The 27806-nt window shown below is 41.2% G+C and overlaps 2 protein-coding genes across 2 annotated transcripts; one reads left to right on the top strand and one right to left on the bottom strand.

Moving 5' to 3' along the window:
* The first annotated feature begins 60 nt into the window (after window positions 1–60).
* On the top strand, window positions 61–1633 carry BIRC5 (baculoviral IAP repeat containing 5). Its single transcript, XM_086630381.1, has 4 exons — window positions 61–177; window positions 294–403; window positions 619–736; window positions 987–1633. Exons 1-4 carry the CDS (start codon window positions 61–63, stop codon window positions 1068–1070), a joined length of 429 nt encoding a protein of 142 aa, XP_086486507.1. The 3' UTR covers window positions 1071–1633.
* On the bottom strand, window positions 1625–27120 carry DZANK1 (double zinc ribbon and ankyrin repeat domains 1). Its single transcript, XM_086630372.1, has 20 exons — window positions 27012–27120; window positions 26204–26357; window positions 24758–24875; window positions 24346–24442; window positions 23468–23592; window positions 22817–22902; window positions 22016–22133; window positions 20940–21053; window positions 18590–18682; window positions 15617–15739; window positions 14393–14557; window positions 13524–13752; window positions 9598–9701; window positions 7429–7503; window positions 6401–6497; window positions 5058–5146; window positions 3753–3833; window positions 3053–3180; window positions 2518–2592; window positions 1625–2258 (listed from the first exon to the last, which is right to left on the bottom strand). Exons 1-20 carry the CDS (start codon window positions 27118–27120, stop codon window positions 2093–2095), a joined length of 2346 nt encoding a protein of 781 aa, XP_086486498.1. The 3' UTR covers window positions 1625–2092.
* Between the last annotated feature and the right edge of the window lie 686 nt (window positions 27121–27806).

The raw sequence follows: 27806 nt of genomic DNA, 5'->3' as shown, positions 1-27806 counted from the left end.
AGCTCCCGCCCCGCTCCCGCCGTGCCCCGCGCGCCCAACCGCCGCCGTTTGAACCGAGTCATGGCGGACGGCGCGGAGGTGCTGCCCGAGGAATGGCGGCTCTACCTCGTCCCCACCCGCGCCGCCACCTTCCGCAACTGGCCCTTCACGGAGGGCTGCACCTGCACGCCCGAGCGGGTCAGTCCGGCGGGGCAGCGGGGCCGGGCCGGGCGGGGCAGCGGGGCCGGGCCGGGCGGGGCGGGCCGGGGCGCGGTCGGCGCTAACGGGCCCTCGCGGGCTCTCTGTGCCCGTAGATGGCGGCGGCGGGTTTCGTGCACTGCCCCAGCGAGAACGGGCCCGACGTGGCGCAGTGCTTCTTCTGCTTCAAGGAGCTGGAGGGCTGGGAGCCCGACGACGACCCGCTGTGAGTAGCGGGGGGGTTTGGGGTCGGTCCCTCCCTCCCGGCCGCCGCGGTCGGTGCGCAGCTCCCGCCGCAGCGCGGGGGCGAGCAGCGGCCGGGCAGCAGCAGCAGAGGTGGGACCGCTGCTGGCGACCGAGGTGCTTGGCAGGGGAGAATGGGTGCGTGTGTCTTCTGAGCTTTTCTTTATGGCTTTGTTTTTTCCTTTTCCCGCTTTCCAGGGAGGAACACAAAAAACACTCTGCGGGCTGTGCTTTCCTCGCCCTTCAGAAAGATCCTACTAAGCTGACGCTGCAGGAGTTCCTGAAGCTGGACAAAGAACGAATGAAAAACGCAATTGTATGTGCACATCTGCGCCGTGGTGTTTTTCTACACCCCTGTGAGGCAGGAAGAGTTACTTAGTTTCTAGTCTTGGGATTGTGTAGCAGCCCCCTGGTTCCTTACCTCGGTGCTGCCAAGGTGGTTTCTTGCTTCCTGACTCCTGGCTCTCAGCCTTTGCCTTATAGGAGACGTAGCCCATTTCTCCCTTGAAGATGAACGACACTCAATTTAGTGGTGGACAGTAATGTATTATTTTTATTCTTTGCAGAAAAAAGAAATTTCTCAGAAGGTGACCGAGGTTGAAGACGCAGCCAAGACCGTACGCCGAGAAATAGAGAATCTGGTCTCCTAGACTACTGGAGCTTCTCACTTGCTGGTGACATCCGTCTCGTATGTGTACTCTGACATGGCCACTTGGCCTGAACGGCTGTGTTTCCTCAGGCTGCTTCCAGGGTGGCCGTCTCCGTGGGAAGCAGACTGAATTCTCCTTCTCTCACCTGAGTCTGTCTGGGAAGTGCCTGGGGTTTGATGCAGTGCATATGTAATATTTTTGTGCAGGGATTCTCCTGTTCTTCCTTTTGGTTTAATTAAGGATTACTACTTGTGGTTTTATTTGTTCGGGTTTTTTTTAAACCCAGCTGTTTCCAGTTTGGGGATGCTGGTAGCTCTGGTGCAAAAACTTGTCTTTCCTGCAAGAGCTGGCAGGCACTTCTGGTTTTATACTGAATACACCAACGCTTTTGGATACTTTTGGAAATAAAAAGGGGAAGGAGTTTTAAAGCTCCTTCAGGTATTTAGGATTGTGGCTAATAATGTTTAATTATACCAAATCTTAGGGTACCTGATATCCTTGTAAACCTTCTATTTGTGGTTGGCTGCTGCCTCATGTTGATGCATTTATAAATAAAAGTTGAAGGCAAAACAGCAAAGTAATTTTGCTCAGTTTTCAGGAGGAAAAGAATCTGACCTTTAATGCAATGAGCTGCACAGAATGCAGTTTTAACTTGGAAATGGAAAATGAGCTAATCAAAGTACAGCTTGCAGTGCTATTCCTCAAGTGTCAGACTGTCTCAAGCAGCGTTCATCAGGTCTCCTTAAAATGTCCCTTGTGCCTTGGAAGGTTCGGTTGGTCCCGTCCCTTGCACAAGTTTGGAAAGGAAAAGAAATGTTGCAGGACAGAGCGCAAACAGTGAAGAATTGTGCTCTGAACTGCTGGAAAGGAATGAGGGAATCTTTTACAAAACGTTGGCTGTTATGGGGCCCGAGATGATTGTACAGGGTTGTGAAGTCTGCAGACAGAACTGGACGTGTGCACTTGGGTGCTCCCAAACTTGGAGAACCTCCAGCTCCATCCTGGGGAAAAGGCGGCTGCAATCACATACTGACAGGACCAGTGCTCCTGGGTTTCGCAAGTTTGTCCAACGTTCCCTGTCCAAGCTTACTTGGGAACAATGAAATAACTTCATTATTTCCAGCTGTAACAGCCAAATCATATGCTGACTGCCCTTTCGCGTTCTTCTTTTTTATGCTTGCATTGCAGCTGTAAATAAAGAACAGATTGTTTTAAGCTACTTAAAATCATTCCAAGTTACTGGAATTAGTAAAGCGGCTTGTAGGTAAATGCTTATGCGGAGTCACTTCAGAATTTCTGGGTGCCTTTTCCTGCAGGAACACGACGTGAGGTAGGAGTACTGAGCCTTGGGCAGGTTCTGGCCCTGCAGAGTGTCCGACTGGGTCTGTGCAGGTGGCAGACTGCAGGTAGCCTACGGCTGAGCTGGAGGCTCGGCTGCGGTACATACCGTAACAGGACTCGGATGCACTCCTTCCCCTCCAGTCCAAGCAGAACTGCTTCATGGAGAGCAGTGTTGTTGTGCCTGCGCAGGAGGAATGAAGAATCTACTTATTGGCTAAGGAAACTCTCCTGATACATGGAAAAGTGGTCTAGCAAATTAAACTAAGGAAAATGAATAGGAAGATATAGAATACACTTGGAGTCGCAGTGATTTTTTTTTTTTTCTTAATGTAAGCTTTAGTGTGGTTTACCGTGTTAAGTCGAAGTGGATGGGGGAAAGAATTTAACAAAACAGCAGCTTTTCTAACAGAAATTATGAGAAATCTTCAAAGCTGGCAACTGAAAGGCGGCCTGTGAATACCGTTATCTTTGCTCAGTTGCAGGTTTTTTGTTTTTTAAATTTGGCTTTGAAAGGAGCCCCTTGCTTACAGCTTTGTGGAGGAGGGGTGGGAGGTTAATCCTGTCTAAAATTGGGGCACAGGTAGTTTTTTTTTTTGGTAAAACTTCAAAAGGCTCAAGGCAGAGAATCAGTGCTTGCTTACAGTCCTGACTGCTGGTCAATGTCCGCGCCTTTCTGCGCAAGAAGAGAGATTGCTTCCGCATGCTTGTTAAGGACAGCCACTGTGAGAGCAGGCCGATCCTCCTCGCTGGTGCAGTTTGGGTCAGCTCCCTAGGAACGAACAGGAGAGGGAAAGTGAGCTGTTAAAAGCCATGAAGATTCTTCAGCTTCCACCTTAATATTATGCCAATTTAAGTCAGTAAATGGACTTTATGCTCAAGACAGAAAAATGTTCAAACTCTGGAGTATTGTTTCTTCACTTTTCTTCTGGAAATGTTTGTCTCCTAGCTGAATGCCAGAGGAAACATCTATAACAAGAGCAGTCAAACTAGATCCCACTGTCAGGATGCACACAGCAAAAAGGTAGAGGTTATGCTTGCTTTTGCTGTACAGAGGATTTGACCCTAAACTATAAAATTAATATATTTTTTCTTTCCGTATGGCCTTGACAAACCCAGAGAAGAATGCGTTACGCACCAGCCAGACAGAAATTTGGGGAGAACATAGATAAATGTCAAAGAAGCTGTTTTTTCTCCAAAATGCTCTTTCAATCTGAAGACAGTCAGTTGTATTGTGGGGATGTTGCCTCCTAAGCATGAAGTTGACGTTGCATACCAGGCTAATATTCATGCAGTAAATGGTCAAAGATTTGGAAAGGGAAGCTTCAGCAAGCAATAACTTACTTCACTGAGCAACTGTTCTACCAAGGTGATTCTTCCTTTCCCTTTTGGACCCAGTTCATCCAGTAGCTGTCTGGACTCTGGCTGTGGAAACACAAAAAACAGCCAGTAACACTTCACATGGCGAAAATACAAGTAGGTGGGCCACATTCTGCCTTTGAGCAAAGGTGGAAAATGCACACAGTGGCACGAGTACAGCGTAGCTGAGCCTTGGCATTCCTCACTCATTACCCTTCTGTGGGAATTTCTGAATCTTAGCAAGTGTTGGATAACGCAGGCTAATTATCTCACTATTGAAGTCTTGATTCAGCAAACATGTCTGCAAGTGATTAGCTTTACATCAGTGCAGCTCTCCAGGACTGTACAAAGATCTGCTCACCACAGTGAACATAGGCACAAGTTCTTTGCTATAGAATTAAAGTTTGAAGCTTCCAGAACTTGTGGAAGTATTTTATTTAGAAAATGAATATGTTTTGCCTCACAGAAGTTTGATAATTAAATCTCGAAACAAACAAACCAACCCAAAAACTTTCTTTTATTTCTTCCCACCTTTCCACCTCTTTCCTCTGCCCTTTCGAAAACCTAGTCACTTGACAAAGCATTTTTATCTCTGGACTCATATCACAAAGCTCTATATCTCCTTCCACCCATTGAGTTGGCTAAGTGATCCAAGCTGAGATTAATGCACATTTCCCTTTCGAAGATTTCTGTGCTATTACTGATGATCCATTTAGTAGGCAGTGCTTCTGGGATATTTCTCTAGTCGAAGTAAAGCCTTGCTTCTTGCATTAAGCTTGCCCTCAGTCGTGCTGACATCTCAGCTTTATGGGAAAACTGAGCTGACTTAAGAGCTTGTTGCATGGATCATCTTCCCCATCTGGTTCACAGCCTGACTGTGCAAACAGTAGTTCTAGCTCATCCAAGGGTATGTCCTATGGAGCCGAAGCAGGTAGTAAGGTCAAGGGAAGACAATAACACCTCCATCTGATGTTGCTTCTGAGAAAAACCTGTAACAAAATCAGTCTGCGACAGTCTTTAGGCCTAATGCTGTGTCAGCAAACCAGAAGGAGTCCAAAAACAAGAGCAACAATCTAATTAAGCTCTTAGCAGGAAGAAAGTTTAGTTCTCTCCAGTTCCGTAATAAATGTCAGCTACCAATTTTCAGGTTTTATATTAAGTTGGACTTTTGCCCCTTTCCTCCCCACCACCCCAGTCAGTATTAAAAGCTTTCTATTTTCGCTCTTGGATGCCCTTCATGTTGGTGCTACTCCATAGGTAGTTTTTCCAGTACTGGCAGAAGATACGTACGGAGAGTTTATCTTCTTTCTCTGTAAGTGTTCTTGGCTTTGTTCTCTTTATTTTGCCTGTTGAATAGAAAAGATTATTATTATCCTTGCCTACCAGAAAGGCAAACAAGTGTTAATTCAAAGCAAAGTCAGTATCCTAACAAGAACTTGGGGGAGAGATCTGGAAATAATTTATCCGCAAAAATATTTTATTTTGTGTTGAAAAGAAAGCAATATTTATCAGTTTTCTACAAGAGAAAGTGATGAAATATTTGTTGCAGATCAGACTGGTTTTAACAAAAGGTTTACACTCAGGCAGACTTAAAAACTTGCTATTTTGAAATGAAGATTCAATGAAATGCAGAGTTTGGGGAGGTTAGAGTATTTTTTTAACTTGCTGCAGCTATTCAACAGGCTTGACTCAGATTCATGAATTGTTTTAACCAAAAACCTTACAATTTTTCAATGCTGTCTAGCTCTCAAATACTTAAGAACAAGACTAGAGGACCTTGAAAAGATATGTACATCTGTTATTTTCAAGAGACATAATCTGCCAACGTGCAGGAATGCTGATAAGGAAATTATGCAGCATGTGGGGACGCTTTGAGCTGGTGCCACTAGAGTGCCTGGAATCACAGTCACATTATTGACCCGCTCCTAGTGCCATGGCTGCCTATTGCCAAGTCTCAGACTGGAAGCACAAGGTGGATGAAACTTATACATTAATTGAAGTGTGTCAAACGACACTATAGGAATTCCTGAATTCTATTGCTGACTTTACAACTGATTTAATGAAAACCTAAGTCCTGTATGAGATGCTTTAAATGCTGAGCTGTTGCTGACACCAATGGAAGATGCAAGTTAAGCATCTCTGAAAACTGAGTCTAGAATTGATGTATTTCATTGTTTCTTATCTTTGTCCAATGTGCCAAAGCTGAAGTCCCTGGCACAGCTCAACAGGAGAGATAATATTGACATTTATAGCTCTTATTGTAAAAAGACATTCAAAGCATCTAAAGTTTTATCACTATAATAAAGACACTCTTGTGAGCTGCAGCTGCAGTTCACTGGCCTCTCCAGCTGTCCTCTGGGGATGCATTCCCTTGAGCTTCTGACGGAGTCTGTACATTGCTTAAATCTCAACTCAGCCACATTTTGAGACTTGATCTTCCAAAGTTGATCTTACTTGATCTTCTACTTAAGTTGAAGATCAACTTAAGTAAGCACAGAATGTGCCAATGCATTTGCTCACCTATCTCCGTGCCTAACCTTCCAAGCACTACTTCCATGTTCTTGCTATAGTATAATAATACTATATTTATGGTCTGTCACAAAGACAACAGAGGAAAAAAAAACCCCACTCACCAAAACTAATCTGACGGCCATCCTGCCCACCTGTGACTTCTGTTACAGTATTCAGGTAACGACTGCTGACCTTCAGGGGTTTATTAGTATGAATATCCTGTAGAATCATCAAATGCAAACAGTTAATCAGATTATCGTGTAATGCTGTTGTAATCTTAGCAGCACAGAGCCGTGGTGTTGCATATGAAAAAAATGCAGGCTTTTAATATCAGTCTCAAATTATCACCAGACAAATTATTGTATACAACTGAACTCTGTTTTGAGGCAAAATAATGTAGTGTTTTTTCTAAACCTTGTGTTAGGCATTTGTTTTGATTTAAAAAAGAAAAAAGCGATTCAGCCTCACCTAGTGAAATGCAGATTTTCATCCAAATGAAAGCGTGTCTACCACTTGAGAGATCTGATTAACTCCTCATTTGTGGAATTACGTGACACACCTTTTCAAGCACCACTTGGCAAGGTAAGCTTTTAAACATTCTACACAAGAAATACAGTCTGAATTTTTGATCTTTGAAATGGTAGATTTTCATCTTTGAAAAGCTGAAAATGAATACGTGGGTGGTTTTTGGAACATGGTAATTCTGGAGGTAGGGACTTTTGAGTGTCCGAATACAGTTAACAGGAGCTCTGGCAAACAATATCTCCAAACTATCGAAAATTACTAAGCTTGTTTCTGAAGAGCACAATATGCAGACTGAAGAAAAGGAGGCTCTAAGATCAAGAGCTGAGAGGTGCTAGAATGATCAAACAACATCAGCTAAAAGAAGAATGTTAATAGCAAACTAATGAAATGCAAGATGATAGCAACATAACCATGAAGACTGGCTTAATCAGATAAAGACACCTGTTCAGCCAGATCCAACAGAAAAAGAAAAATATTCCTTTCTCTGAATTGATGAGTTAACAGGCTCTGAACAAAAGAATTTCTTATTTAGACCTGAATTTAAAACATACCAGCGTTACGCGGACTGGTCTAGTGACACCTTTAGACCAGCTGTCTAACAATAGGCCTCATCCCCTGAACTGACCTTGTTAATAGCAAGAGCATAATTCAGTGTAATAGTGACTTCATAGTCATCCTCACGGATGGTAGCAGAATGAATCTAGAGGGAAAGAGCAGCCGTTAGTATCTCTCACAAAAAAAGTACGCAGAAATAGTTTTAGGAATAAGTCTTGCTGATGATGTTTATTGTGGACCCATCACACAAAATCACACGAGGGCTCTGCCGACTTGCGATATTGTACCAACACTTCCCGACTAATTCAGCAAAGGGCAGGTGGTATCTTGAGCAACTGGAAGTATTAGAATGACTGAAATGCCAAATGAATCCAAAAGGTGTAATAATGCTATGTTTCATGAAAGTTCAGTTATTCTCCACCCGGATTTTGCAGCTGCATGGAAGGCTGTGTTGTCCTTAGGACTCCCTACTCCAAGAGAACCGGTTGCTGCTTGTACTACCAGTCTGTAGAAGCACGGTCTGTAGTAAACCGTGGGCAACTTTCTATAGCAATTCATTTGAGACAGTATTGCCATCAAGAAGACTGTTGAAGTTATACGCAAGTGCACAGGGGATTATAAAGAAGTGGAATGAAGCTGACAAGGTTATATTGCAGCAGGTTGAGAATTTTGAGATAAGGTTAACTGTATTTCCAATCCACAGGAACACCAAAAAAACAGCATTAAACCCAGATAGTTGACATCTACTTTGAATCACTTCTGTTACTTCTGAGGGCAGTGGTTTCAAGAGAATAGGATGACAAAAGGCCAAGAAGCAGCAGGAGTAGCCTTCTCCAGGCAATTTAATATTTTTCAGGCATATCCTTTTGAATCCTCTAGCAAAGGAAACAAGTTGCAGTGGACCTACAGCTCAACATCACCAAGCAGATATCTTTTATATTTATAGTTGTACTATAGCTTCTGAACATATTGGTGGACCCAGTAGGTCTCAGTGATTATAGAATTCAGATGCAAAGTATTTGATGGAATGTCCTACCTCCCAAAAGTGTAATCTGCCAAATAACAGTTACATTTCCGACACCCAGTATTTACAAACTTTTCTGTAGTTGTTTCTGTGTGCTAAAATCGGGGTTTTATGACTGGTGTGTCACATTGGTCAGGACAGGCTACTAGTGAGCTTGAACTGTAATCAGTGAGGTCAGACACTGGGAAAAAGCTATGCCAGTTCAAGGAGTTCCCAACCCTACTTCTGCCTGCATCCTACTTCCAGCTGCTCACTGCCAACCTGCTTTTGTACTAGCACTGATGACCATTTTTTCCCCTCCAGGGCTATTTTTAGCCTAGGTCAGTCACTGATCCGGTCCACGGGACATTGCCACAAGCTGTTTTGCTGGCAGCACCTAGGAAGCAGTGTGAGGGGATGCAACTCCTTAACCCAGCAGGGGTGCCAAAGAAAGTAATAAAGTACTGCAGCTGAACAGCAAGGGTAATTGAGCACAGGAATGAACTGCCTGGGGCAATTGTGAAATCTCCATTGTTGGTGATTTTGAAAAACTTCAAGACAAACATCTGTCAGGAACAGTTTAGGCAGAGTTGATCCTCCCTGAGGACAGGGACCAAATGATCTCTCAGTCATACCAGCCCTATCTTCTAGGACTCTTTCGGAAGAATCACCAGTTTTCCACCTCCTTGCTATCACCCCTTTAATCATTTTAATGCAGTTTGGTGGCATTCTGAAGACTACATCTCCATTAAGAAAAGCAATACCCTGTTCCTGTAATACTGGTTTAGTTTAGGCTGGAAGTAAACTATGTAGCCAAAGAGAATTGCTGCTACCTGCTGGCATAATCTAGCCCAGAGCAGGGGCAAGCACATCATTACATCCCACTTCTAGCAGGGCTTATTTAACTAACTACATAGGTGTCAGTGATTCTTCTTTTTCTTGATCGCCTGCTGTGGGATTGCCTACTGTAAAAGCAGCTGAGCAAGGGCTTTCTGGCTTCTGTCACTTCTATCTGTGAGGTGAGAAAAGAATAGAAATTGCCATAGGAAAGAAAGCAGAAAAAAAAATCATCAATAAAAGATTGAGCAAAAAATGGAACAACAAAACAAAAATTAGGCACACAAACAGGTCAAGGTCTAAAGAAAAGGGAGATGCTTATTTTTTCAGTGTTTATGTAGCAGCCGCAACAATCTTTTCATGATGCTCCCTAGGAAGATACTACAAGCTCTTTCCTACCTTTCCCATTCGAGGTTCTCCAATCAGTGTTCTGAATTCAAGGTTGTTCTGAGCATAGCTTCTAAGGTGCGCACAGACATGATCCAGCTGTTTTCTCCAGTAACCTGATCAGAGACAGTTAAGCAGGAGAAAAATCCCTGAAATGGTGAGTAACATTTCTTCTACTCATGTGATAGATGATTTAAAAGATAGCATATTTTCACTGAGACGAAAAAATTTGAATTTTCCTTTAGAAAATTCATCTGATCAAGAAAATGAGAAGCAAGTTATACCCTAAAAAAAGGTGAAATTCAACAAGACCAAGTGCTGGGTCCTGCACTTGGGCCACAACAACCCCCTGCAGCGTCACAGGCTTGGGGAAATGTGGCTGGAAAGCTGCACAGCAGAGAAGGACCTGGGGGTGCTGGTCGACAGCCGATTGAACATGAGCCAGCAGTGTGCCCAAGCAGTCAAGAAAGCAAACGGAATCCTGGCATGTATCAGAAACAGTGTGGCCAGCAGGAGCAGGGAAGTGATTGTCCCCCTATACTCAGCACTGGTGAGGCCACACCTTGAGTACTCTGTCCAGTTTTGGGCCCCTCACTTCAAGAAGGACATTGAGGTGCTGGGCGGGTTCAGAGAAGAGCAACGAAACTAGTGAAGGGTTTAGAGAACTTGTCCTATGAGGAGCAGCTGAGGGAGCTGGGACTGTTTAGTCTGGAGAAGAGGAGGCTTGGGGGGACCTTATTGCTCTCTACAATTACCTGAAAGGAAGTTGTAGGGAGATGGGGGTCGGTCTCTTCTCCCATGTTATGAATGACAGGACGAGAGAGAATGGCCTCAAGTTGCGCCAGGGGAAATTTAGGTTAGATATCAGGAAAAATTTCTTTACAGAGAGGGTTGTGAAGTATTGAAACAGGCTTCCCAGGGAGGTGGTGGAGTCCCCATCCCTGGAGGTGTTTAAAAACCGTGTGGATTTGGTGTTGAGCAACATCGTTTAGGGACCCTGACAGTGCAGGGTGAATGGTTGGACTCAAGGATCTTGAGGGTCTCTTCCAACCAAATGATTCTATGATCTCTGGGAGAGAGTCAGCATTCCTTTATGCTGGTACAGGGCATGAAACATGAGGGGCTGAACGCGCCTGCATTCAAAACTCATCTTAAGCCATTTAGAGTTTTTGCAGCGCCTGTCCAAGTATTTCCAAAGCAACGTTCCGTTTCCATCAGAGAAAGAAACAAAAGGACTTGTTCTCATTCTTAAGTGATTGTTATCAAGGATCTGGCTAATTTTATTTTTGAGTGTACTTATAGAAAGTACAGAGTATGATTTATTTTGTTGTAAATAAATGGTGTGGGCTTGGTAACCTCGTTTAACTCACACAATGAAGTTGCTCCGACCTTATCCATCCCTTCTTGTTAAGTGACGCTCAAAACAGTGAAAAGAAGCCAAGTCAGAAGAAAAGTGCTGCTCTGACTTTTACAAGAAAAGGCAAGTGCAAAAGGATTTTTGTGCTTGGAGGACTCTTCCGAGATCAAAGTGGTAGAAGCTATGGGAAACTAAACCAGCAAGTCTTATTTGTTAGGCAGCTTTAAAGAAATATAAAAAGAAAGATCCACAGGGCAACATAAATTGTTCCCTGCCACGGTCTCACATGCAAAAACTGATACAAGTTGAAAATAGTAATTAAAAAAATCTAAGCTAGACTACTACTTCATGATTGATCCCTCCAGAGAAGTCAGTATTATGTGCAATACACTGGTTCATAACTAGCCTAGATACCCAGATTTTATTTCAAAAAATCCAGATGGCCACGAACATATTCTTGCAAGCTTGATGTTTTATCACATCTGAAAGGATTTTTGGCAGCACTGATGGAATACTTGAATTCATGCTGCCAATAGTTGATTACTCCTATATCCCATTGATTTACTGATTGTTACAGTAGAAAAGGGGAGGCTTCTTTGTAAAGTTTACCTGGTAAATTTCTTGGCTCCTGTTCCAAACAGACTGAAAGTAAAGTAAAAAAAAAAAAAGAAATACAGTACAAATAAGAGGATTAGTGTTTTGGTACTGCTGTTATTTGCACCCTGTCCTAACTGTTTTTTTTTTAATCTTCACAAGAGAAAAGAAGGTTAGTTAATGGCCAATATGGTCAAGAAATAATAATAAAAAAAATCACTTGTATTTAAAAACTTTAATATCTCATGTCTGATACTATTTGAAGACATAATGGCCATATTTGGCATATATAAACAAGATTTTCCTGGGCGACAGCATATGGTCGTGTTGATACATGCAGTTTCAAGCCGTATATATAGCTCAGCATCAAGGAAAAGGAACAGCATGAAAGACCTGACTGTAACTGACATTTATTGATTTATAGGATGAGATATGTTCCTCAGTCCTTGGCAGGATCTAATGGAGGATACATTACGCAGTGCAACTTCAACAAAGTTACCTCTGCTAAACGGATGAAAACGAACATAGTTCAAAAGCAGTTCAGAATTTCTTCCCAACCTTTCCCAGGGAAGGGAATTCTCACTCACAAGCCAAGAGCTGTACTTCTGATAGGGATATATGAATGTTCAGTGTTACTTTTTCTTTTTTTCCTCTCAGCACTATTGCAGGCCAATCCTTTATTATCTCTGACTGAATTAAGCTCTCTGACATGTTGAGTCAAGTGGTGTATTTCCTACAGCAATGTCTAAGAGAACACACCACATTTCAGAGCAAGGGAGTAGGAAAAGGGATTTCCCTAGTGACAATTTTAAAAATAAAAGTGCATCCTCTGGATATTTATATACAGAGTCAAAACAGGAATTTCTAACATTCATTAGGAACTTTTTCCTACCCAATAGATAAATAATTCTGATCATGGCCTGAGGGGTTGACCCTCTGATTCTAGAAAAGACCTGGAGATGGGAAAGCAGATCAAAAAAAGTAACTGCTCCTCCAAACCATGGTTTGATGTTGTAGTGATTTAAAATTAACTTATTTTCTGGACTGCACAGCTGGACTTCCCTGTGAGATTAAAGACAATTTTGAAATTGGGCCATTTATTAGGTCCCTAATTAATACTGACGGACTGTCTTCGAGGGTTTGGGATCCAGAAAGCTGAAATTGGAGTTTTCCCAGGATAGTAAAACTAAAATCTCTAAAAATTGCAAAGGTTTTAGTGACAGCAAACAGTCAAGTGATTCCACAAAGAACCCACTGACCAAACCAGGCACTGTGAAACAAAGCTGTCTGCAGTACCGATACAGTGGTCTGTGCATGGACAGTCTCTGCAACGAGCGATGTAGATGTACATGAGGGGCTGAACGATGGGGCCTAAAAAGGAGCTCTCAAGGTTTCTACCAACCCTGTTTTTGTAATCCTGTTAAGAATCCCTTTCTCTAGTTTAGTTTCCTTTGTTTCCAAAAATCCTATAATTTATTCCACAACAGCACCCCAAACAAGTTCTTCACGTAGACAAGCCTCATCATATTTTTCAAGAGCTACGATCTTCTCTGTGTCAGTTTTGTTTAACAATACTCCCAGCAGGAGATATCCCAGTACTAACCAAGCTTCACGTTGCAGGAGGTGAGGAGGGTGCTGGAAGGTGGGGTGGGGTGGTTGTTTAGTGGTTTCCAATTCAAATATAGGACACCTGCCCTGATCTTGTAGGATTTGAGAAAATGAAGCTACTAGCAAATTCGTAAGGCTGCACAGGAGTCAGTAACCATAATTTTGATATTGCTGATAGGCTTTCTTTTAGCTATTGATGGAGATCAGTGATTGAATTCTAAGGTACTGTATTTACAAGTGACTGGTGGGGAGACAGACTTGTAAAGATGTAAATCAGTGTCCTGCTGATGGCACATTCCATAGACTATAATCTTTTCAAGAAGAAGCAAGGTCATACATTGCAGCTCTGTTTAGAAAACATAAAATCAGAACTCCTAACCTTTTCCAGGACTAATGGCTGTCAGGAGAGGCTTATGATCACTCATCTTTTCCATCTTTTCTTTTTGAGAAATCAGCTCAAGCTCCTTCTTTTCCAACAGTTTGCTAGATGGGTAAAAAAGTCCAATGGTTTGGGTTCCTTTATCTTCTCTTTCTCTTAGTCCTGCCCTTGATTTGGGCAAGGAAATAGCAAGAGGCTGCCAGGCAGCTTGAGCTTGAAATTGTTTAGCCTGTGGGGAGTGGAGGGGAAGGAAAAGTGTAAGTAATATAATCAGATATAATTAAATGGCTTACAAGCAGAAATTAACTAGAACAGTACACAAAATTGTAAAGGAATGAAAAAGCTAGCAGGAAGAATCATCAACAATTCTTGATTTTAATTACCAGTCCGTAACAATGATGCAACTTATAACAAATATTCAAGCAAAAGCAAAACTCTTCATGATTGCCAGCAAAATGACAAGTACGCTTTTGTAGGACAAAAGCTGGCCCTGCTAAATATCATGTTTTTTCTTAAAATGGAGTTTTAAAAACACTGTTACATATGCGTGAAAGAATACCTTGTATTGGCAGGACACAAATAATTCACAAACAATAAGATGAAAGTACTTAAAGAGCTAAGACTTTTCAAAAGCTGGTTGCTTCTCACTTTGCTATTTAGAAGAAGGCTGGATTAAGGCCTTTAGCCAAAGCTGCTTTTTGGCAGAAAGCAGTTCTCCGAATAAACATAACCTCGGTTTTGCCCTCAGCATGTTCACCGACCACAATGTTGTCTCAAAGAGGAAACATCACAAAGACTTGTGCCCATCTACACCCACAGTGGACCTTTAGCTGTGTTCAAACCTGGCTTTGCAGTACTGTGTGTCTTACCTCAGAAAAGCCCAGTGAGTCCCCGGCATCCAGGGGATTGCCGTTCCGAGAGCCCGCCCTGGATGGGGGCTCCATGTAGACGCCGCAGGACCCACAGAAGCGAGCGTACGGACGGTTGCTTGTACCGCACTTGAAACAAGCGAAGTAGGATGGAGGAGGTCCGGGCTGGAAAGTCCAACGAAACATTTGTCACTACAGAAACATATGACGCATGGTTCAGGAGTGATAAAAGCAGTGGCATGAATTAAAAGAAAGTAAAGTAGCACTACCTAATGCTATTAGATTAGAGATATTAACCAGGATATGAGACTGTTAACACACTGGGAGATGCAAGACAATAAATTTTCAGATATCTCAGCATTACATTACAGAGGCATACATTTTTTTCAGACAGATCTAGCATTATGGTATGTTATTTTTTGAACATAAACTTTGAAAAATACTTATTTGGCAAAGCCCTGTAATTACTAGTCTGGTGCTCTGATACCGAATATTAAACTGCAATTATTTCCAGCTCACTTCCAACATCACCACCACCCAAGTCCTCTGGTACAGTACAGGTCCAATGGTTCCGTATGCATATAGGGGAGTGTTTCAAATTTTATGTAGACTCAGCTCTTAGAAAAAAAAAAAAAAATCTCCTTGAGTGGGATCTTAGATTGAAACACTATACCTACAAAAATATACACCAGGGGAAATTGTTTACATTGATCATACCATGCAAAAGCTCTACTGAGCAGCAGTTAAGTACTTGTCTTTACTGAAGTTAATGAGGCCTTCAGCCAAAAAAATTGCTTGCATCATCTCATCTCTGGTAATTACCTGTATAGGTGATCATGGCCCAAAGTAGGTATGTGAAAACTTGCATCAGGTTAGCCTACACTTTAACCTTTGATGGATAAGTTACTTTGGCAGAGTACACGGCGACTGCATCTCAACTGATGCAGTGAGCTGATGCACATTGACCCACAGTCATTTGTTTACATCTCTAAACCTTTAAGTCACTGACTGATGTGGGGTCAGATGTCATCTAAGCCCTTCATTTTTCTTTACCTAATCTTACATTCTTTATTTCTTTACATAATCTTATATTCTCTAAGCAAGTATTTTGATAATAATAAGCTGTGCACAAACTGACAAGAGTTTTGCAGAGAAGTTTGAAATTGCTTCAGGCCAGAGGTAAGTAAAAACAGACTTGTCAACACAAACACTGAGAGCACGTGCCTTGGCTCCACACCAGTCACAGAAATGGGCATCATACTGGTTAACACGGTTGCATTTTGAGCACGAAACTGTCTTCTTTTGCTGGCTGTGGTAAGGCGGGGGAGTGTCTCCTCCAAACATGGGCTGATAAAACAAAACAAGCATTAAGGAGAAAATACTTCATAAGAAGAAAAGTTCACAAGTCAAATAAGGGAAAGGAAAGCAAGCTACTTTGGTAACATAAAGTAATATTTAGCCTAAAAGAATTATTTCAACTTATAATAAGCAACAGACTGACTTGGATCTAAGCTGTAATTTTTTTCATCATAAAACCACAGTAAAATCTGGCATTAATTAATTTTTAAATATTTTTACAGAACTGAGTGAAAAAAAACTCACTTCCTTATCAATGGTGTCCTTTTATGCTGAGTATTTACTACTACTAATAATAATTTACTTTATCAATGACCTGGATGAGGGGATTGAATGTACCCTCAGTAAATGTGCGGACGACACCAAGCTGGGAGGCTGTGTCGATCTGCTCGAGGGTAGGGAGGCCCTTCAGAGGGATTTGAACAGGCTGGATCGTTGGGCTGAGGCCAATGGCATGAGCTTTAATAAGGCCAAGTGCAGAGTCCTTCACTTGGGGTATAAAAACCCCAAGCATCGCTATAGGCTTGGGGAAGATTGGCTGGAGAGCTGCCTGGCGGAGAAGGACCTGGGGGTCTTGGTTGACTACTGGCTTGATATGAGCCAGCAGTGTGCCCAGGTGGCCAAAAAGGCCAATGGGATACTGGCGTGTATCAAGAATAGTGTAACCAGCAGGAACAGGGAAGTGATCCTGCCCCTGTACTCGGCACTGGTGAGGCCGCACCTGGAATATTGTGTCCAGTTTTGGGCCCCTCGCTTTAAGAGAGATATTGAGCTCCTGGAGCGAGTCCAAAGAAGGGCGACTAAACTGGTCAAGGGGCTGGAAAATAAAACTTATGAGGAGTGGCTGAGGGAATTGGGGCTGTTTAGCCTGGAGAAGAGGAGGCTGAAGGGAGACCTGATTACAGCCTACAAATACTTGAGAAGGGATGGTGGGGAGGTAGGGGAAGGGCTCTTTACATTAGTGATGGGTGATAGAACAAGAGGAAATGGGCATAAGCTTAGTCAGGGGAGATTCAGGTTGGATGTTAGGAAGTATTTCTTCTCTGAAAGGGTTGTCAGCCACTGGAATAGGCTGGCCAGGGAGGTGGTTGAGTCCCCATCCCTGGATGTGTTTAAGAATAGGGTGGATGATCTACTTGAGAATATGGTTTAATGGGGATTAGGGATGGTTGGACTCGATGATCTCTAAGGTCTTTTCCAACCTAGAAATCTATGAATCTATGAATCTATGAATATGGCCCCATGTATAAGTTCAATCGAAGTTGAGAGAGAGGTTTCTCTGCTGATGAACTTGTATTTTCAAATCCGAAAAATAACAGCTTTTTTCTTTGTACCTTTCTTTGGAGTAGTATGGCAGGGAAAGTGTGTTCAGACAATGAGTTTTCTCTCAGTTTGGTATTTGCTACATAGATGTTTTTTTGCACTCTTTTACCTCATACAAGTTATATATTACCTAGATTTCCTACTGCAATTAACTTACACAGGTATGCAAAAGAAAACAGATTTTTCAGCTGAAACTTCTAGAGGTTGAGTAAAGATCCTAGTTAGGACAAGTTAAGTCTTAAAGTGTTTTGTTAGGTTTTGCCTCAGCGCTTATGCAGTTTATTTTCTCTGCAAGTCAGGAATATGGATAAGGTACAGAAGCCAAGGAAAATTATTTTGATTACAGACACCACAATGGCAAGTAAGCAAACACAAAATAGCCCTATTTTCACCTGTGACCTGCATTGCGATTTGAACGATGTAATTTGAGGGTTCATTTGGAAGATAAAATTCACAAAAGCACAAGTCTAAATATGTTCTGAATCTAAATTATTTAATAGCCATTAATAGTAATATCACCATTATTATTAATTATTCAGGAATTACTATTGGTTGTCACTAATTAATTACTATTAGTAAAATTTCTGATTAATACTAATAGTTTGTAGTAAGCATTTAACTTTCTTAGCTACTACAGGTCTCACCATTCAAGTCACATGCCTAACTACAGATGCAGCTACACATTAATACCTACATTCAGCAAAGCACCTAAACATATATTTGTCTTAGGTAAGTCCAGATTCCTGCTGAAATTCACTTGGAAGTGACACCTCAGTGGCTTTACAAGAGACCTTTGCGTCTAGCTACTGACAGTTTTAGAACTCCAGACGTTGCCATGATAATCAGAGAAGTTTAACTCACAAATCATTATTCTTCTCTCATTTCTGTATTTATCACAAGCTGGAGAAGTGAAATGTACCGTAAGGTTTTCAAATAAGACTTTTCAGAAGTGAAAGTAAAATTCTTCTAAGGAACCAAGTGAGCAAGCTAAATGGGGAGTTGAAACAGACAGCAGTTGTAGGGGGAACATTTACTGTTGCTTTTCTCACCTCTGTGCAGAGTCACAGCCACATACAAGCATAGTAACTGTATGCACGTAGGAGAAGCAGCAAATGGAGATAAAAATAATGTAAAAGAACATTTTATTTTCTCAAAATCATTGAAATAGACAAGAATGATCTTCCTGATATACATACACACTCAAGTTTTCTATTGCAAAAGAAAATAATTTGAGCACAAACAAGACTCCCCATTTTCTAAGAGCCTACGAGCTTTCGCAATAGTATTTGAAATCCTGACTTCCATAGGAAAAACTTGAAGGCATACGACACACTTATGTTTAGCTGGACATTTGTGATGTAGCATCCGGGTGAGTACTGGGCTTGAACATGGCAGTGGGGAGCGAATCTCTGCTTTGGTAAGACAGGCACACAGGGATACAGCTTCAGCTTTCCAAAGAAAAAGAATATTATGCTTTGATTTGATTAACCCTAGAGCGACTGATGCAAGAAGCCTTACCATCTGTATTTCAGGCAGTTTGCTTTCACAAGTCACACAGTGTTTATGGTGAAGAGGATTTCCTGTGCCACATGCCTGACAAATTACTTTGCCCTTTTAAATAGAGAAAGAATACATTTCACATAGTATTTGAAAAATGTGAACAACAATAAGAAGAGGAGGACTTGATCTTACACAGTGCTGTGGTTATTCAGCCCTGCAGATAGAATAGATCCTTCAAGTCTGCTGTGGGCTTCAGTCAGGCCATATTGCCTGGTCATCACAAATCTATGCATCTTAGTGACATTTTTTTTTAAACTATAGTACAGTTCCCTCAGGAGACCCAGGATCAACACCTCCAGATCTCTGTATATATTAGTGTCAGTTTGCTTAGTCACTGCACTCACACAAAACAGATAGTCCAGTTTCTGCAAGGAAAATTATTAATAATAATAATATAACATGAAGGTGCCCTAAAAGGTCTTAGCACAGTCACTATTAACAAGAGTTTCCACCAAAGCTAAGAGTAACGAGTCTGATATTTTGATTGTTGTCACCAAGTAGTTCAGGTCTGCCTTTGCATCTACATCAGGGCTACCATAAAACATTACATTTGGCCAATGTCTATAACCTACTTTGACATCAAGCTGACAACTGCCTCAGGTTATGAGTCTCCTTTGTTATCTGATAGTCTTCAGCCAGCAATTTCCTTTCAGCATCCTTTCCTTTCCAAAAATGTTCCCTTGCGATTGTCAGAGAATCATATAGAATTGTTGAGGTTGGAAGGCACCTCTGGAGGTCATCTGGTGAAAAGGGCAGTCAGTACCTCAGCCTTTTCCATGTCCTGTGTCACCCATTCAGCTGTGGGCCCACATTTTCCCTAGTCTGCCTTTTGGTATTTATAGACTTACAGAAGCCCTTCTTGTTGCCTCTGACATCCCTCACCAGATTCAACTCCATAGGGGCTTTGGCTTTCCTAACAACATCTCTGCATATTCCTCCCAGGTTACCTGTCCCTGCTTCCACCTTCTGTATACTTCCTTTTCATATTTGAGTTTTGACAGGAACTTCTTGTTTATCCCTGACAGCCTCCTGGCACTTTTGCCTGTCTTCCTGCTCATCAGGATGGACTGCTCATCAGCTTAGAGGAGGTGATCCTTGAATCAATCATCACTAGCTTTCTTGACCGCTCTTTCTTCCAGGCCCTTATCCCATGGGACTTTTTCAAGAAGACCCCTGAAGAGGTCGAAGTCTGCTCTCCTGAAGTCCAGGGCTGTCATCTTGCTTTTTGCCCCTGCTCCTTCCTCTCAGAGTCCTGAACTCCACCATCTTGCGGTCACTGCAGCCAAGGCTGTCTTTGACCTTCACACTCCCAAAAAGCCCTTCCTTCCTTGTAAGTATGACACCCAGCAGAGCACCCTTCCGCATTGGCTCCTGAATCACTTGTGTCAGGAAGTTGTCATTGATACTTTCCAGAAAGTTCTGGATTGCTTATGCACTGCTGCATTGTTCCTGAGGCAACCTCACTTAAGCCCTGTTTTGTTGATTAAGTGTTCCCTTTTGTCCACATCACCCAAGACCCTTTGCTTGTCAGCCCTGTCCATTACTCTCTCAACAGGGCTGCTGGTAATCCTCATTCCCCTACGGATTCTAGTTTAAAGCCCTCTTGCTAGCTCAGCTCACCTGCTGACAAAGATACCTTTGCCCTATGAGGTGGATCCCATCTGTCCTAAGGAGACATTGATCCCCAAACAGGGTCCCACTATCATAGAAAGCAAAACCTTGCTGCTGACACCAGCTCTGCAAGCAATTGTGGACATCTGTGTATCAGTCCTCTCCTCCTCCCACACTTTCCCCTGACCAGGAGGATCGAGGAGGGTCCCTGCTTGGGTCCCCTGGGTAGGGAGTATTTTGTAGGGCAAATTTTGGCTGGTTAAGACCACCAGCACTTTTGGATCGCTGATCAAGACTGTGCTCTAACAGTCCTGCCAGCCCATCTGTGCTGAGCACTTAGAATCAAATGAGGTAAGCAAAGTAATGAGAACATATTGAATAAACTTAAAATGCTTACTAATACTAAGGCCATAAATCATAGAACCATAGAACATCTCTCTACTGAACACAAGTGCATGCATTCTTGTCATTTAGACTGCTACATCATGTGCTCTCCAGCATGCTTTCCTGAGCTTAGGTGGTTTACCTTTAATGCTTATTTCTATTCAAGGTGGTTTTAATCTTACTAACTCTTAAAGCTGTCAGAATGTAATTACACAAACCTGAGTTGGATCAAAATATTTATAATGAAGTAATCTGTTAGAAAAATGCATGCCAGGAGGTAAATTGCTATTTTGTTATATTTATTCTCAATTACCTTTACGCAGATGTTGGTTTGGGGCTGCAGCTGTGGAGCTATTGGTGACTCACATACAATGCAAGTGGGGGTATTCATTGGCACAAGATGTCTGCATTCAAGGCATGGTGCCATCTGAAGAAAAAGCCACATCACAGCATGTTAAGGACCATAATGAGATCATTAAGGTTATCATGAGATTTTCAATGTTTTCCTGGTTAGAGTCTACATCAGCAGCAAAGTCACTGGAAATAGAGTGGCTGAGAGCAACAGATGCTGATCCTTAAAGATCAAAGGCTATTAAGAAAATTTGAACACAATTGGAAAGAGAATGCTTTACCGAGGACTAAAAATATGCCAGAAAAGTACTAATTTAATTTTCAGTAAATTTAAAATGCTACTATAAAATGTGTGCAGTTAGTTCAAATCCTGCCAGTTATGAACCTAATCTAACGAGGTGCTGAATATTCTCCGTCATCACTTGAAACTACAGCATTTCCCCAGACAAGACAACTTTCTGATGACACAGGGAAAAAACAAAACCACTATTGACTTGTTAGATCAGATAATTATCTCTTCGGAGGAGCTTAGAGAAGGTAGTTACAGGCATCACTGTAAGAACTTGGTGCTCTTATATATGCCCGCACATGCCACTGTTTCAAGGTTTCAGACATATTAGATGGATCTTCTAAAGCTGTGACACAGCCACTAGTTACTAACTAACTAACTGCACTGGTTAGCACTGGAAGAAGATGCGCATGCAGGTGCTGAAGATGTGGTGGTTGTTGCGCGATGAGGAGGAATCTGAATTCAGTGATATTTCCTGGCACAAGTGAATAAAACACAATTTACTTTTTCATTGTTATCCTTATTCAAATATATGGCACTTGAAGCAATCTATGGTTAATTTTGCCCATTATTTAAGAATTACATCAGGCCCATTGATAAAGGTATTGAACAAAATAAAACAATCAGAACAGAGCTTCCTGAATGAAAGTGTGACTAAACAATGGTTTTGCCAGCATTGAATGTATAATTTGCTGAAGAATTTGGTTTCTCCAAAGAGGATTTGTTGATTGTTATGATGTTTTGCTGACCTGTGCCCCTTCAGGGGGCAGGAAGCGACGTACTGGCACAGGTGGGATAGGAGATCCACATTCCTGACAGAAGTGAGCCAAGGGGTCAGACAAGCGAGGTGCAGAACAGCGTGCACATCTGCAAATAAGAGCAAACCAGCTGAGCTTGTTTTGGTATTGTACTGCTGCGTAATAACGATTAATCTGGAACCTGCTGTGACAAGACTTAGGCCACCGATTTCTCAGCGGTGGTTTCCAAGCTACAGCAGTCCACCAGACCACGCCTCACCGTCAGTGATATGAAGTTCTGGACTCTAAACAGCTTTGCAAGGTCGAACGCTCTCTGGCTGCCGTGGAGTTTCACACTTTCTTCCTCACCATGTAAGGTACACAAGCCTCCTGACTGCAATCTGTATCAGGCCTCACTTCTGCAACATGGGGAACTGCTGATGTAGATCACATAACCCTTTCAATATTGATAAGTACTAACGTTCCGTGGGACTACTCCAGTGCCCGGTTTTCACCTACAGCAGTGAGGGCTGTACTCTTCATTTGAAAAGAGACAGCTTTTCCTCTTATCCTACAGGTGTTAGTAACGTTTTTTAAAAGATGATAAGTCAGTTGATGACTCTGATTGGTGAGATGTGAATAAAACTATATGAAAAAGAATTTTCAAAGCCCTACCTAGATCACATTCTCCAGTTACGAGCCAGTGTCTATCTTTGCTTTGCTCGTTTTTATAGAACCCACAGTATTATCGACTCGGTTGCAAAAGGCAATTGCTGTTACTTCCCAAGGACGAGTGTGTTAAAAGTCACTTACTTGAGAAAATCTGTTTCCCTCTGGATCCTTGCCACCTGTGTGCTTGCTAAGCTTTTCCGGCTAGTCACTGCAGAAGAACTAGCATACTGAAATGAAGGTAATTCTTTAGCCTTAGTAAGTGAGTATTTGCAAAATGCATACAACAGTAGCAAAACCAGCCAAAGATGTTCTTTGAAACAAATTGCACTGAAATGCATCGCTTTAAGGAATACCTACCACACTTGATTCTCCTATCGGCTGCATTAAGGATCCACAGCTTCTTCCAATAAAAATAATTCAATGTCTTGATATTTACTTCCAAGACAGTGTTACTGAATATTACGTTTTAAACACCAACTTCCCAATCTATAGCAATAATTATTTGCTAATTGCAGACTCAGTAATATATTAGAAGAGAATGAGTAGGAAAGCAGGCATTGTTAATTTGCTTTGCCTGGTTTTGTCCTTACTGATAACCCTGTACTGCTTTGGGCATTCCTATTCCAGTTAGTCATTACCAGTAAATATAAATTATGCTGTATAATACAGCCAAAGGCATTAATTAGTGAGAGATCATACGAGAATGATCACAAATCTTCACATCTTCATTTTTTTTACAGCTCAGTTCTGACAATAGCCTTTTACAGTTTTCCTCAACACCCCTTTGCTTACCTGCAACGACTCTATTGGTAGTGCTGAGTTGGATTCCTCTCTGTACTCTGTTGTTTCCAAATGACTTGCATGGAGCTGTGGTCCTTGCAGGGACCTGTGAGAAGTCTTTCTTTCTGTTTCCAAGTCTAAAATTAAAATCCTGTTAGTCCACTGACACTCACTTGATGCAGTTAACATACATCTTAACATAAATATTACATACTCCCATTTTAAATTCCTATAGCTAAGCAAATTTAAAAATGTATTTGGCATCCAGATTTTAGGTTCAAATAAACTGCATGGAATTACAGGAAATTAAACTAGAAGAAATCTCATTCCTCTCGGAAAGACCTTATTTTTGTATTTTTCTCTATTTACAGTTGTCTTGCTTCCTGCACGCTCAAAAAAACTCTCAGCTCTTAAGAGTAAATTAATGAGTAAAGATTAATATGATTCCCTGCTCTTAAACAGCCCCATTGCCATTACCATGGAATAACAGGTTTCATCTATAGAGAAAATCTGGATCAAGCTTTCATTTCTGCTTTGTGTACTTATTTTGAAATGTTACTGCAAGCAAACATCAGTAAAGAACTTGGTAAAGAATTTGCAATCCCGTCAGTTTAACAGCATGTTCTGGCACAAAGGGTCTTGTTATGCTGCTCAGAAATTAATGACTTTTTAATATGTTTTAAGAGGTAATATGGTATGTTTGGAAGTTAATTTTTGTTTTCTATTTGCAGTGTTGAGCAATCAAAATTGGAATTCCCAGAGGATGTTCTGTCTTCTGAGATGGTTTTGAAATTACCCATATTTTACAAGTGATATAAGAAGAAAACCGTATACTGCCTATTTTCAGATAAGAAAGAAGTCTGTTTCAGTCTTATGAGGTAATACTACACCTTGAAAATCTTGGGGTGCTTCACTCCAGGCAGGCTTGATTTCTACATTCACTCCATTCTTCCTTGGTTTTGTAATAAACATCCCACCTTCCCTCTCCTAAAAAGTAATTCCATTTGAATTCCAAATGACATATTTGGTTTTGCTCTAATCCTCTCTTGAGGAGAGAAGATCTCCTCAAGATAGAGTCAAAAATATTTGACTTGAACTGGTAATGAAAGACCAGCGAAGAAGAAAAAAAAAAATAGTCCCCTTGAAATTTTAGTATTACAAAAAGGACTGAGGCAGTAAAGATGGGCAAGTAGAGGTAGTAAAATATATAAAAAGTACATGCAATCAAGGTTTAATTTCTAAGTAATACCATACATACAACATTTTATATTCAGACAAGGCATTAAATTTGCTAAAACTTGCCTGTGTGGTGATATCTTTTAGGAAATCCTTGTAATTGTCTTCAACAGAGAAGGGGATGCTTGGTTGATTGTACTCCACCAGAAATACCTTTGTTACAACTGTACTCTCCCTGCAGTCCCTGAAAATTAATGTTCATAAAGCTATACACATGCCACAAATCCACGCGCAGCAAAAAGCGAACCACTGATGAACACGGCTCATGGCTCTTCCAAGCTTGCGAGTCATTATTTCAGTTAATAAGTATAATCCTGGACAATGCTCTCAGTAACTACTGCCTTGTTTTGTTGGGTTTTAAATTTATTTTCAGTTTAAAACGTACACACTGAGACGTTACCAATAAAATGTATGAATATTTTAATCCCTCAACCTATAAAATTCTTGATACGTCTGTATCTGCTTTCTAGGGTAACTACTGTTTGTCAGCACTGCAGAAAATAGAGGAAAGCAAGACTTTTTTTCCATTCATAATGACATATCCATTTTCCCAGTCAAGCAGCAGGTAGCATCCTATTAATTCGAGATAACAACTGTCATGCTCTACCATTTATTAAATTACAGCAGTAACATTAAAATGGCTGTAAATGACCAAACCATTCATTGAGGATCCATTGTCATTCTAGAGCAGCATCTATTTAGCCCACCTGAAAATGTCTCAATAAAAACATACTGGAAACAAGTGTTAATCCAGGTAGCAATATCAGAAAATACACATAGGCCTAGGTTTATGTTGTTATATTCCAGCGCAGACACAAACAAAGGCTACCTGCAGGTGCTAATAGCAGGGAACAGCAAGCACAAATCCCCAACTGGAGTGGAAGTTTCTGCTCCGTTGGATATAAAAGGCAGTAGAACAGGGTTCTGACAGACAATGCCTGTGTCCTCTTTCTGTCTCTAAGTTTGGAGAAAGTCAGTGGTTGTGCAGCAGAGTCCAGTTTTCTTTCTATGTTTTGTAGTTTCACTTTACCCTTGTACTAACATTGTACTTGAGCTGTGAGGTTTAGCATTCTGTGCTCCTTTGGGAGAAACTAAGCAGGTTCCTGGGAAGACTAACTACTATAAATTGGCTGTATCACTGAATGACCCCAGAAAACACCATACTAGTTCCTCTGAAAATTTGGTGACCGTGCTCAAAAGGATGAGCTCTAAGCGTAGTATACTTCCTCAGTTGCTCACCCACAGCCTCTGCAGACCGTTGGCCTACATCCACAGCCCAGGAGATAAACATCAGAGAGATAATCCCACCACACAAACACTTAATGGTTAAAAAGTGTTTATGAGAAAGTGAAGTCAATGCAACCCATTAAGATCACTTAGGCTGCAAACTGGCTGGGGAAAGGGGCATCTCTTGTTTGCAAGGCACAGAGTGCTTTCAACAACAGGGCTCCAAGCCATGCCAGGATATCTGTTCCTTGCCAAAATATGACTAAAATGAAACAGGGTACTTACTTTGTAACTGCCAATGCCTTGACCATTATTTTCCCAACTGGTAATATGATAGGACCCTTATATTTGAAAGTGTTGTGCTCTCCACAGCCAGGTTTCCTAATGAGTTCTGGTTTACTTCCATCTAAAGTGTAATAAATGGAGACCTCAGGTGTAGCTGAAAGATACGGAGAAAGTGATTAGCCAAATTGTATTCAATCTGTGAAAAACAAGCTCTGCGCTTGAAAGTACTCACTCCTGTGCTTTTCTCACATAAACGAAATAAAGCAGCTCCATAAATGACTGAATGTTTGGGACCAAAACTGTTTCTCCCATGAAAAATTACTCAATGAATGCAATTTCATTCTAAGCAATATTTCTTTTCCTAAAGTAGCTGTGTAATGGTTTTGTATGAAAACATTGCAACAGCTTGTCCATTCTAATGGGAGGAAAGATATTTTCTCCCATGGTGAAAGGTGGCATTTCAAAAATTGTAAGGAAAACCTTTGGGGTGAGCCTGGCACATGACACTTTCAAGCACTGGTTTTGCAGTCAAAGCAAAATGCAACAGCTTAAGAGCTTGATCTTGAAAGCAATTAAGACTGCTAACATAAATGAAATAACTCATATGTCAATAACATTGTCTGAATGCATAAAATTAAGTGCAAGTGTATTTGGTGTATCAAAACATGTTGGTTAATTTTATAAGTTCCTTAATGAAGTGAGCACTCATAAAAACTGTAATTGAATGCAAACAAAAGTATAGAGGCTAAAAGTTTCAAATGAATACATAAGAATAGGTTTTATGTAGAATCAAAGCTCTTATTCATACCTGATTTTATTTCAACGAGAGTATTTGTGTCTATTTCATGCTTAGCCTTCCCTGGAAGAGGGATTCGAAGTGGTATGACCTGAGGAGCTGAGACAGATCCAGCTGTCATTTTTCTCAGCAGTGATCTTTAAAAAATAAAAGCAGACAATAATTTTTCTGAACAGAAGAATGCATTGAGAAATACAGTCTTTTAATGTGATTCCTTGTCTTCCTTTGTTTCTCTTAAAAGAGAGAACACCAGATTCTTTAAACTGTTAGTTCTCATTAATATTTGCACAATATTCACATTGAAAATGAGCAAGATCCTAACGACCATCACACTTATGACTTATTCTCCTGTTTCAGAACTGTGAACAAAACTCAAGATGAGCACTGTTGCTTTCATTTCACTTTGGCTCAAGTCTGATTTCCACGTATTCGAATGAAACAGCTTTAGCATCATACATCAGTGATTAGATATGATTAGGAGTGATTAACACTGAAGTATCTTGACTCTAATCATGGCAGATGTGGTGTCATTTTCTTCGCAGCCTCTTGTTTCACTGTGACCATCTGAATATATACAAGATATCCTGAAAAGGACTAAAGCAAGACAGCTATTCCTTACGCTTATCTCAGCTATCGTATGCATTAAGAAAACACCTATAAAACAGGTGCCAAACATAATTTATCCTAATTTACATAGTCATTATCATGTCACACAATTTGAGAGTGAAAAATTGCGTTTGGATACGATAACATTTTACAATACAAAAAGATGTACTCCAGATCTTGGGAATTGATACTCAGGGCCAG

This window comes from Tauraco erythrolophus, chromosome 2 (genome assembly GCF_009769465.1).
Source record: "Tauraco erythrolophus isolate bTauEry1 chromosome 2, bTauEry1.pri, whole genome shotgun sequence".
Taxonomy (NCBI): Eukaryota; Metazoa; Chordata; class Aves; order Musophagiformes; family Musophagidae; genus Tauraco; species Tauraco erythrolophus.
Note: the sequence above shows the minus strand (reverse complement) of the source record. Positions and strands in the feature narration are given on the sequence as shown.